This window comes from Vitis riparia, chromosome 9, assembly GCF_004353265.1.
Source record: "Vitis riparia cultivar Riparia Gloire de Montpellier isolate 1030 chromosome 9, EGFV_Vit.rip_1.0, whole genome shotgun sequence".
In the NCBI taxonomy this organism is placed as follows: Eukaryota; Viridiplantae; Streptophyta; class Magnoliopsida; order Vitales; family Vitaceae; genus Vitis; species Vitis riparia.
Genome location: NC_048439.1, coordinates 2,696,032 through 2,708,929, shown reverse-complemented (window position 1 = coordinate 2,708,929; position 12,898 = coordinate 2,696,032). Strand labels below are relative to the sequence as shown.

At 31.0% G+C, this 12,898-nt stretch overlaps 1 protein-coding gene across 3 annotated transcripts; it reads right to left on the bottom strand.

Annotated features, from left to right (window-relative positions):
- Positions 1–5,201: 5,201 nt before the first annotated feature.
- LOC117922129 (senescence-induced receptor-like serine/threonine-protein kinase) lies at positions 5,202–11,042 on the bottom strand. Of its 3 annotated transcripts, none has more exons than XM_034840157.1 (13): positions 10,651–11,042; positions 9,469–10,024; positions 8,828–9,312; positions 8,598–8,730; positions 7,446–7,517; positions 7,256–7,327; positions 7,094–7,168; positions 6,835–7,007; positions 6,513–6,742; positions 6,299–6,425; positions 6,157–6,222; positions 5,883–6,066; positions 5,202–5,801 (listed from the first exon to the last, which is right to left on the bottom strand). In XM_034840157.1, the coding sequence occupies exons 1-13, from the start codon at positions 10,778–10,780 to the stop codon at positions 5,381–5,383; spliced, it is 2,724 nt and encodes a 907-aa protein (XP_034696048.1). In that variant the 5' UTR covers positions 10,781–11,042; the 3' UTR covers positions 5,202–5,380. The 3 variants fall into 3 exon arrangements, with proteins under 3 accessions (XP_034696048.1, XP_034696049.1, XP_034696050.1); XM_034840158.1 differs by having other exon boundaries at positions 9,469–9,940; positions 10,651–11,041; XM_034840159.1 differs by having other exon boundaries at positions 9,469–9,510; positions 10,651–10,674.
- Between the last annotated feature and the right edge of the window lie 1,856 nt (positions 11,043–12,898).

The following is a 12,898-nucleotide window of genomic DNA, read 5'->3' as shown; positions in this document are numbered from 1 at the left end:
TAAGAGATGTGGGCAAGATGAAAAGAGCTAAAGAGCCCCCTATCAGGATTGATTTTCAAATATTGAAGTTGAAAAGAAAGTAAGTGTTTAGTAAATCATTTAATAACTTAATGACTTAATTTAAGTCATTAAGTAAATTTAACATATTCGATAAAATAATTCAATATTATAATTTAAAGTAAAAAATAATTTTAAGTATTAAGTTAAAATAGTTAAAATTTTTTTACTTTATTTATCCATATTTAGTGAAAATATATTTTACAACCATGATTCTACATTTACAACGCATTGTTTATAATAAATAATTTTTGTACTTTGGAGATTATTGTCACAGGAAAAAGGAGAGAAAGGTGAATAAATGAAACTAAATTGGTAACTCTAAGCCACCCATATTTTAACTTGAAAAATAATTTATTTTTAACATAATGTATTTTTGGTAAAAAAATATGAAGAGTTAGATTAATCAAATAACTCTAAAATAAATAGAGGTGACAATCGGTATTGATTGTTGTATCGTGTCAAGACTTGAGCATTTTTTAAAAGAGGTCAATCCAAGAATGATACAAATAAAAGTCGAATTAAAAACATAAACCTAAATATTACCTAATTATTAAAAAAATAACATGTTGTTAACTTATTTATTCCATTTGATAATCAGGTTGAATTAGATCTTATATAAACTTATAAGTCAGATCTTATACAACTTTATATAATGAATCTCCTGACATGTTCATTGATTCAATTAACATATTTATTAAGTAAAGTTAAAATAAGTTAAATACGAGTTAAATGTTTTATAATTATAATTAAGTTAATTAATAAAATTATTAAATAAGTTAATTTAAATCAAATTTATGCTATACAGATCAACAAAAAATAACTTATTTATTAAATAGATTAGGCAAGTCTCTATGAATTTAAATACACTTGTACTTCATTCAAACCCATAAAAAACATGTTAGAATTTAGTCGAAAATTTTATCAAAGTTTATCATTTTTGTAAACAAATCTTTACGGTTACTTTTGTTGGTATACGTTAATTAGCATTTATTTTTTAAAAAAGATTAATTAGTGGCCTAAATTAGTTTGAAGGTATAAAATTTAAGATTTTCACATCCGACATAGAAATTCATGAGTTGACACATAATTGACTGTCCCATCAACTGTTCTCAACAGGTACTTTCTCCTTTCTCAATCCATACAAAATTATTAATCGTTGTATTAATTCAGAGATCAAATATAGAGGGGAAATTATTAAAAGTGACAGTGGAAGGGGATAAGACAAGGCAGACTTGACCAAGTCAATTTGGAAGGTTATATGTATACGAAGTTACGAACCGATGAACAAAAATTGTCTTGTTTCCTTTCTTTATTAATAGACCGGTGTAGACCCCCTGGTTAGCTGTGGACCCCAAGGAGAAAAGTATGGATATATTTTTTGTAGGAAAGTGGTTGAGATTGGAGAGTGGTTGAGATTGGAGGGGATTGAGAGGATGGAAAGCAGCGGGAAAAGGAGGATTGAGGTGGGGGTTGTTGGTGGCAGAAGGGTGGCAGAGAACAGAGGGCAGAAAAAGAAAAAGAAAAGAAAAGAGGAGCTACAAGAGAGGGGGTCCGAAGCTAGAGCGTGGGGGGGTTTTTGAAGAAGTGACAAGAGAGGGATTTTGTGGGAGGGGAGAAAGGGGGCGTCTCAAGCTGAGTTGAGGAGGAGTTTGAAGCTTCGGTCCAGGTAAGATTTCTGCATGTTTTATATACCTAATTTCAGTTTGCTTTATTCTATTTCTTGTTAATTTTGGTTCCTGCTTGGTGCTTATTATATGGATGGCGAGACATATGATGCGTTAGAGAGTGTGTGTATTGGATTGAGATCAATTAAAGGGGTGGAAAAAATGTCTAATTATATGATCAGTAGTGTGTTTGGTCCGGATGAGTATTTGGGGAACAAGTTCTTGTTGATGCAAGTAAAATACGAGATGAGGATTTATGCACATGGACTGTTTGATGAAATGCCAATAAAGAACATTTTATAGTTTTTTTTAACACCCCTACAAATGATTCTCCCATTTATATTATATTTGCTTCAAATCCCGGAAGCGACCCTCACTAGCGACGTTAAGCCGGAGCTCCTCGCCGGCGGCGACGAGGAGAATGACAGGCTGCAAGCTTGCATGGGGAGGTACCTACGGCTGCTATTGGTCTTGGAGGTTTGGGCCACCATGCTAGTGGATTTGGGCCTGAGATGAAGCCCCAAGCCCAAATCTGATGGTGGAAAGGCTTGGGTCCTTCTGCTAATGGATGTGGGCTTGGGATGAAGCCCAAATCCGAGCTTGATGATGGAAGGCCCTCATGATTTGTCCATCCACTTTAAGATCGGCCCATACTCATTTCAAGCTGGCCCATCTGATTGTTTCCACCTTATATAGTTCACTTTCTCTAAATCACTCATTTCTCAATAAACTCTCAAATTTCTAATTTCCAAGCCCAACTTACAAAAATTCAATCTTCAAATGACACTTCAAAATTCAGTTTTTTAACGTTTAATTTCAATTTTCGAATTCTCATATTCCCATTAATTTATTTGATCATTAGTATTTCATTTATTTATTTCAAAGCTCTATTCTAAATCAAATTCATTAAAATTTCTGATTACCGAATTAAATTCAAAAAATTCCAATATTCATATTAATCTATTTAATTATTATTATTTTATTTATTTATTCTAAAATTCCATTTTAAACAATTCATTAAAATTTCCACTTCCGATTTTAATCTCTAATTCCAAAAGTTCCAATATTCACATTAATCTATTTAATTATTTTATTTATTTATTCTAAAATTCCATTTTAAACTGTTCATTCAAAACTTTCGATTTTCGAATTAAATTTCTATTTCAAAAAATTCCAATATTCACATTAATCTATTTAATTATTTTATTTTATTTATTTATTCTAAAAATTCCATTTTAAACAGTTCATTTAAAACTTTCGATTTTCGAATTAAATTTCTATTTCTGAAAATTTCAATATTCTCATTAATCTATTTAATTATTATTATTTTAGTTATTTATTTTGAAATTCCATTTTAAACAATTCTTCAAAATTTCAATTTCTGAACTTAATTTCTGATTTCCAAAATTCTAATTTCTTTCAAATTTAATATATGAAATTCCAATTCTTAAATTTAATATTCAAGACTCCAATCTTCAAATAATTTTCGAGACTCTAACTTCCAAATAAATCTCAAAAATCCAGTTTTCTCTCGAATAGCTTTACTTCCACTTTGATTTTTAAATAATGTTCTATTTCTTTTGATTTTTACACAAGCATGAATGAACTTTTCATAACTCTGGAATAATAGAATCAGTGATATTAATTCATGCAAAATAAATCGGGCTTTGGTGGGGGCCCAACATATGTGATTTCCTTATGAATGAATGATTATTTGTTTGATTTAATTGCCATGCATGATTGATTTTATTCTGCTCTATGACATGCTCGAAACTATTCTTTAATTGTGCACTAACCTCACTTCTTGATAACGCATTGTGGCTCGTCACCCAGGTACGTATCTATTCCCATTCTGGTATTTCTATATGCATGTTTTGATTCTCACATGTGCATGATAGTTTTGGGTACTCACTGTTTTACTCGTCCATTGCCCTGATTGCTTCATTTTATTAGTAGAGACCCGACTTTAGGGACTTAAAGGGGTGCTACGGTCTGTACCGTACCTTCCCGATAAGTAACCTGACCCCCGAACCCGATCCGGTTTTTCGCAAACCACCTTTTCCAAAATAAGGGGTCACACTTAGGGTTTTTCTTTCTTATTTTGTTTACCCTTTTAAAAATAAAAACAAAAATAATTGGCGACTCCAAGTCATTTTCTTAATCAATATAAAATCAAAATTTCAAATAAAAATCGAGCTTGCCTTCGAGTGGGAAGCGCATTGAGCCCAAATGCGGGGTCCACAACCGGCTAACCCTTTTACACGTAAAGAAAAAAAATTAATTAATTAATTAAATTTTGTGTCAATATAAAAAATTAATAAAGAAAAATACTTTCACAATTTGTTTTATTTTTTTACAAAAAAAAATAATTAATTAAATTTTGTGTCAATATAAAAAATTAATACTTTTCACCATATATTTTATTTTATTTTATTTTTACCGATGAACTCATATTTTTAAAAGGATTAATTTTTTATCTTAAAATTTTTTATGTTAATTTTTTTATATTGAATTTATTTTTTTTTAAAAGACTATTTCCAATTTAATCTTTTTAAGGATATACATTTTTAAAAGATATTTTAAAAAATTATACTTTTTGTGCAAAAATCCCACCAGTAAGGTGTGGTTGAAATCTAGGAATCTTGCCATTGGAAAATCGAGAGGTAAATGAAGGACATAGCAAGTAAACGTGGGACATGGTAGCGGAACGTACTATTAATCGGCATCCTAAGTTGCTCTAAAAATAAAGTCATTTTAAAAACAATTTACTTTTTAACTTATATTTAAAAGAAAATTAATTAATTAATTAATTATTTTTTCTTTAATATTAATGAGAAAAAGATCACTTTTTTTTTTTTTCAATTTATAACTTTGTTATAATGCTTAAATCTAATTTTAATACAAAATAAACTCAAATTGATTTAAAAAATTTTGAATAATTATTTTTTTTAAAATTAAACTATTTCAATTTTATAGTAAAATCAATTTACCATAAATCAGTAAAATTATCATAAAAAAATTTAAATATGACTTATATATATATATATATATATATATATATATATATATATATATATATATATATATATATATTATCTATTTTTTTTGTTTCTCAAGGAATTTATATATATTAAAGTTTTTCGCAAATCTTAACTTATAAAGGAAACTAAAACATAGAAATCACTTAATTTGAATAAAAATTAATTTAAAATAATTTACAAAATTTCAAAACTCACAATTAAAAAATTTTCACATGCAATTACTATTTTTATTTCATAATTCATTCAATTTTAAATGAGATAATGAGAATTATTACTTATACGGTTGTTGTGTAGAACAAAAAACATAATGCAAAACAAAATTGCTTGTTGCAACTCTTTCTTGTAAAAAAGTTCGATGTGCTTGGTTCGACCACGGAATATAGGATTTATAGTCCTACAAAGAGAATTAAGATTGTCACACAATAAAAGTGCTCTCTTAAGTGAAATCCTACAAGGGTCTGTTTTTCAAATATTAAAGTTTGTGAGAAATTTGTTACAATTACCAAATATAGTATTTTTCATGAACACAATTCAAAATATAGAGTGCACCATAATCCATATTCCCACATGCTAACATTAAGCAAATTTATCACATTAAAATGGAGCTTCCAACAACTACCTAGCATGGGGAGCCGATTGAGTGCTAAGAACCCAGGGACTATCTTCCAGGAAATTGCCTGATCCGATGCTGTGGCTACCTACACTTTGAATTCTCCTGGAAGCCACCTCTATCCCCAAGCATTCCTTCAAGTCTGCCAATACATGACTCATATCTGGCCTTTGCATTCCTGTTGATGCTACACATGCTAAGGCTATCTCTACGGCTTTCCAGGCAGAATTGGTGTTGAAATCTCCTTGTAACCTTGGATCAACGATGCTTTGAATGTCCCCTCTTTCAATCATAGGACTAACCCATCCAACTATATGAATTCTCCCAGGGTTCTTTATTGCAGGCTGACCGGTGATTAGCTCCAACAAAACAATCCCAAAGCCGTAAACATCGCTCTTCTTATTCAAATTTCCCGTCGACTGGTATCTGCATAGGAAGTTATATTTCATGAATAAGGAAGAAATTATGTAAAAATTGTAAGGAATAATGTCGTTAATTAACACCTACTCAGGATCAAGATATCCAGGTGTGCCTACTGGGTCAGTTGATAAGAAAGCACCACTTTCAAGATCTCTGGACATCCCAAAATCAGCTATCTTGGCTTCCAGTGTTTCATTTAATAGAATGTTGGAAGATTTCATGTCTCTGTGGACTATTGGTGGCTTACAGCCGTTGTGTAGATACTCCAATCCTACACAATTAAGCAAGAAAAGAATCACAAATTAAAGAAATATTTGAATGCAAGTTAATTATAATGTGGAAGATCCGCTTAATTTCTGACCATGTGCTGCATCTACTGCAATTTGAAGTCTCCGCTTCCAATTCAAAACATCTGCAGCTTCTCTCCCTGCAGCAAATGCATAAACATTGAAGTCCACAAGTAGCTTTCAGTGACAGTTATATCAAGAGAGGTGGATATATACCTAATAACTTGTTTTGCAAGTTTCCATTGGACATGTATTCATAAATGAGAGCCATGTGTGTACCATCCTTGCAGTACCCAATTAGACGAACCAAGTTTTTATGATGAACTCTCGTCAAGAGTTTCGCCTGCAATATTTCAAAATCTTTTGGTGTCAGACAACAGATGGAGAACTTCTAGTACTGTAGAACCATGGATGGATTGATTCGTCTAACCTCGGCTCGTAATGCCTTGGGGCCTTGTATTGATGACTCAGAACGCACCTTGACGGCAACCTGAGTGCCATCTGCCAAAGTGCCTAGATAAACTTGTCCGAATCCTCCTCTACCGATGGTACGGCTAAAGTTATTGGTGATACTTGCAACATCAGAGAAAGTGAACTCAGAATTCCCCGACTTCAATGACCCCTCTTTGGGGCGTTCAGTGACCGTCTCTATGGTTGTAGCTAAGGAAATCACAATAAAAACGGAGCAATAAAATGTTAAATCCTCACTTCAAAAGAAAAATACGAAAATGAAAATGAAAGAAAGAAAATACCTTTGGTTTCTCTCCTATTGGTCAACTTCCGGATGATTGCAAAGGCAGCTATGAGGATCAGGATCACAATTGCAGACAGAACGGATATAAGAACAGGAACGAGGAACTTCTTCTTCTTCTTCTTCTTTCCTTGGCACGAGTCTGACAGACAAAGATTTGGATTTTCGCCAAGACTTGCATAAAATAGAACATGGTAAGTCAAGAATTCTATAAACAAACATTGAGAACAAGTACTAGAAAAGATCATTAATAAGCAAACCTCAGAGTTCCATCCTTGAACTTATCGTTAACAGCCTGTGGAACCGAACCTGTTAGGTTGTTCCCCTTTAAATTACTGCAAACACAACATCAAATACTAAGATTACCTGCAAATATATCCTAAAGAATTCAGATATCCCAAAACTAAAAGTTAATTACTTACAGGATTGTTAAAGATGGCAAGTCTGCCAAAAATTTTGGCACTGGTCCGGTCAAGTTGTTGTATGATAAATCCCTGAAAGAATTTGAATTTCATGCATTTTGAGCAAAGGCCTCCATGAGATTATAGAGAAGATATTCATGCTGCCACCATTTTTTTAGGCGACTAACAACTCATGGCCACTAATACTTACAGATTTTGTAATGATTTGAGACTCGAAAATGAAGGAAGTATATTCCCGGACAAATTGCTAGATGAGAGATTCCTGTTTGGCAAGTAGAGTGGCATATATATATTAGTAAATTCTTTGTGATTAATAATATTTAGGGGTGACAAATTATATTGTCCTTCATGTTGTGTCAAACCTAATTAGTCTACTACATAGTTTAACCCAAATCCAACATGATAAGGGTGTTAAAAACTTAAACCTAAATGCTACCTAATTATTAAACAAGTAATTTGCTTTATAACCCATTTAACTCATTTAATAATTAAGTCTTCATATTTAATAATCAGGTTGAGTTAAGTTTTGTATAAGTATATATATGATATATGTCTCAACCAAATATGCTTTTGGCTCAATTGACCTATTTATCTAAAAACAAATCTAAAATGAGTGAAATATAGGTTAAATAGCCTAAAGTTACAATGAAGTTAATTAGTAGGATTATTAAATGAGTTAATTCAAATTTGTATGCAGATTGACCTAAAAATCATCTATTTATTAAACCAATTATATAAGTTGATATGACGGAATTTCAGTCAAACCCAATTATACTTAATCGAAAACAATGAAAAATGTGTTGGGGTTGAGTTATGTTGACAAATTGTATTCAACCCAAGTCTAACATGACAATCATGCTAAAAACATAAACTCAAATGCTACCTAAATATTAAACAAGTAGTAGGTTATGTAACCCATTTAATAATCAAGTCTTTATATTTAATAATCAAAGTCGAATTAGGTCTTTGTATAAGTATATATGATATGTGTCTTCACTAAATATGCTTTTAGCTCAATTAATCCATCTATTTAAAAACAAATTTATAATGAATCATTTATGAGTTAAATAACCAAAATTTATAATAAGGTTAATCAATAGGATTATTAAATGAGTCAATTTTGATCAATTTCGTATTATATAAACTTAAAAACTACTTATTTATTAAACAAGTTATGTAAACCGACATGAATTTTACTTAAACTCAATTATACTTTACCCAAATTCATGAAAAACTTGGTGAGTTTGAGTCATGTTAATGAATCATATCAAACTTTTAACTCCTAATAACTTTCACCGGTACATCCCTGCAAACATGAAGTTATTCGAAATGGCAAACTCACAATGAGATTATAGTAGGGGAAGTATTATGGCTGCAAGTGAGGCCATCCCATTGGTATTCCATGGGGAGACATGGGTCTCCTTGCCAGTTCCTGCCCACTGCGTAATGTGATTTGATCCTCTTGATTGCATCAACTAGTATTTTCCAAGAAAAACAGGAAAGGAATTAAGTAAAGCTGGACCATTTTAACTAAGTTAGAATATATATCTAACAGAACGGAACAGAGCCTACCATCGTTTTGTTGAGTTGATGATTGTGGGAATTCTCTTATCATGTAAGCCTCCATAGCATTAATAATTGGCGGAAGCGTGGATCTGTTTGTCCTTTCTAGTGAAAAGGACAATTTCTTTGTGGTACTTCCACTTATGGAATATTTGCCAGACACGGTGTCCGAAAAAAGGAGTCTAGGAGCCACAGGCCCACTAAATGGTTCATCATTCACGGAGACAGTAAATTCTCTGATTTGGCCTTTGAGATCCTCAACCTCCGCAAAGTGCATGTACATGTACAACTTTTGAGAAGGATCATCATCTATGCTTAAAGAGATACCCCAGGATTCACTTTCATTTGCAGGTTTTGCAGCAGTCGCCATGACAATACCCGGTAGTTTATAGTCAGAGGTACTAAAGGAAGAACTTACAAGTGATGAACTAATGGACAACCAAGACCACCATGTGAATGGTTTCCAAATCCGATCGTAAACATCATCTTTTTCCCTAAATGATCACAATATACATTTACATTTGTTAGTTCCATATACGTAGAGAATTAAGGGAAAATTGGTTTGACAAAATTTAAAAAACAAAAAATGGTTTTTTGTTTTGAGAATAAAAAAATAGGGTGTTTTCAAAGAACATGTTTTAGTGCCTCACCTAATTAACTTCCACTCCTCTTGCTGTGTACCAAAATCCCACCTGTCATAGAGAATCAGTGACCCTGGTTCAGTTGGACTATAAATCGAATCATTAAGCCGTCTGAGCTCTAACACTGATATGAATGGTGTCCCCGAATCGACGTTTACCAGACACACATCTATGTAATCTGTAATTGGTATGTGTATGATTTCCTTCCTGTAAGTAGAAGTGACATTTCCTATATTCACTATGGTCCATTCGTCAACACCTAGATATAGTTTGAAGATTGGAAGTTGATTCTTGGAATCATAATTCCCATACAAGAACCGAGCCCTGATCAAATACTTATGATTCTTGCCTTGTCTTGGCCATAGGGTGTAACAGTTCCTGTCTCCTTCTGGGAAGCTTCTAACGTTCTTGAGATGTTGATCGTTATTTTGATAAACATATTCTTCGGAAACGTTATAATTGATTCCAGTATCTGTGAATCCTGCATCCGAAGTGTAATATATCTCGGTTTCACTATCTGTATAATAGGAGCCCGGAGCTATCCCACAATCGATGCTTATGAACCCTACAAAGTTTCAAACTCATTCAAACTAAATAGACTTTGTAATGAATATGCTTATCTACACTACAACTAGCTCCTTATTTTATGAAGAAAAATATGTTGTTGCAAGATGGTGCTAAATTGTTTAAAAATTCGGAGTGACAAAATTTGATACAATTTGTCAATATGATTTGAACCCAACATACTTTTTATGGGTATGAGATGAGTATAATCACGGTTAGACTAAACTTGTATTGATATGCATAATAAATTTAATAAATAAATAGTTTTTGGATGAATTTATATAACACGAATTTGATCTGACCAATTTACCACATGCTGATTAACCTAATTATAACTTTAAATTATTTAAATATCATTTTGAATAAATAAGTCAATTGAACTACGAACATGTTTTGATTGAGATAGTGATCATATATGCTTAAACAAAACCTAACTCAATCAAATTATTAAATATAAAAACTTGATTGTTAAATGAGTTACACAATGTGTTACATGTTTAATAATTATATAGTATTTGATTTTATATTTTTAATGACTTATATATTTACTAGAATGCCTAGAACTTGACATGATACGAATATGACCACTAACATGAACTGACACCTACGATAAAAATGAATACCTACCTTCCTTCGCCTCGAGCTTCCGCCGACTAGACTGGTTTTCATGGAAGGTCCCTGAAACCCATCTCGAGTTGTGCAAGGAAATAATAACCAGAAGAACGATCAGCCAGGTCAATGTTAGTCCACCATCCATGTTGTTTCAGAGCTTGAAGCATCAAAGAGGCAACAAAATCTGGATGAAACTGAAGTGGTGAAGATTAAGGAAAGAAGAAGAGATATGGATAACATGTAGCGGATAACGTAGAGCGGAAACGAGCTTTATAGGCAAAGCCTTGTATACTAAGCCTCCCAAGCTTGGAGGAAGTAGGAATGATGTTGACTTCCAACGTGTTTGTTGGGAAAGGGTATTGACTTGCAGCGTATGTCTTGGGTTGCTATGATCAGCTCCTAATTATTCTTGACAGCCTCATAATATATGTAATTGAAAATTAAAGAAAATGTTCCATGACTCCCTTAATGGATTTAATCAAAGTACCTCTTGATATAAATCTTAGTGGATAATGATTTCTCCTTCAAGATTATTCTCTGTAAGTCTTCGGATTCTATTTTCATAACCAATATAGACATTGAAAACTCGTTAGAAATTCATGAGTTCCAATATCATTGATTTGTTTTTCCCCATCAAGTGGAAAATAAGAGAAGGAAAGATATAGAGGAAATTAGGGTTTGGCTAAGATACTGGAGACTTGCTTTTCGATACCTGTTGAAAAACTTCATTCAATAATTTTCTAACTATGAATACAGATAATCGTAGGAAATAAAACAATGCAAACTTGACTAAATTAATTAGGAAATAAAACAATGCAAACTTGACTAAATTAATTTGGAAGGTTTCATGCCGTACCATTCATCCATTGTGACTTGACAAAAAAGAAAAATTAATTATTTAATTTTTATGTCAATACAAAAAATTTAAAATTTTAATTTTTGTCTAAAATTGAAGTATAGTTATTATTTCATATTAATTACTATTCATATTTGAAACAAATTCAAATCTATATATTCAAGTTTCAAATAAGAACCAATCACCCACTCAAGTGTTATGATTCTTTGTAATTATGAAAGGATGGAATCAACAAACTCTTCATTTTTTGTTTTTATTTTAATTTTTTACAAAATTTTCGAATTTCATTGGCTAGTGTACAAAATTTTTGAATTTTCGAATATCATACTAACAGTAAAATTGAATAATGTACAAAATTTGTCAATGGAAAATTGGACAAGGAAGATGCCGAAACATAACAACCCTTTTTTTTATATGTATTGAAAAAACATCATCAATATGATGATATCATATATATTTTCAAATTTCATTATTTGCATCTTAGTTTTATTTATTTATATATTTATATCTTATTTTTATTTGTTTGTATCATCGTTCAATGACTTAGATTTCACTATATATATTGAAAGATTCAAATTTCAATTTCGATAGGTATGACTACAATATCTTAGCATTTTTCATGTAGAAAAAATAATAATATTAAGCTAGCTTTGAGTTGTTGCAATGAATTAAAGTTATTGGAGCCAAAACCATTGATGTTGTTTTCCGATCCAAGTTGGTCCTTCCCATCATATTCAGTGGGCTAAATAAATGGAAATGCTAAGGGCTGTGGGGCCATGTTGTGTTGGAAGAAGACTAGCATCATATGAAAACTGAGTCAATTCATCATATTTTGGCTTAAAGAAAAAGAAGCAAAGGGACTTTGAAATGTAATTAATCATCATTTTTCTCTTAATTTCGTTTATATTCTCATGTACCAAACAGACCATACAAGTCAAAAATAAAAACTGTTTTTGAAAATAAATCAGGAGAATATGTTTTATAATAAAAAAAAATAGGAATAATTTTTTATTCTTAAAAACAATAAATTAAGATATTTTTAAAAAATATTTTCAAGTTATTTTTATTTATTTTCATTTTTTTATGGCAATGGTTTTAAAAAATAATTACATAAATGTAGAGAATTGTTAAGAATAAAGTATAAAACTTTTTCTTTTAAATATTTAAAAAATTATAAAATAGGTTAAAAACATTTCAAGTTTACCAATAAACTTTTATTTATAATATATACAAAAGAGCTAAGGGTCTAGACTTTTTTCCCCCTAAAATACTAATCATCTCACTTCTACGTGCCCACATCCTTTCATTACTTTATTTAATTAATTTGGATAATATTTTTCTTTTCTCAAAGATACTCATTTAAATAATGTTTCTCTTTAAAAAAATGTCATAATTTATTTAAAATAA

What these genes read in the sequence shown, in the direction of transcription:
- LOC117922129 (XM_034840157.1), bottom strand. Translation starts at nt 10,780, where the DNA reads ATGGATGGTGGACTAACATTGACCTGGCTGATCGTTCTTCTGGTTATT. An exon ending in CAATAGGAGAGAAACCAAAG is followed by an intron (nt 6,743 to 6,834) that starts GTATTTTCTTTC and finishes TGATTTCCTTAG; the next exon opens with CTACAACCATAGAGACGGTC. An exon ending in CTTGCAAAACAAGTTATTAG is followed by an intron (nt 6,223 to 6,298) that starts GTATATATCCAC and finishes CATTTGCTGCAG; the next exon opens with GGAGAGAAGCTGCAGATGTT.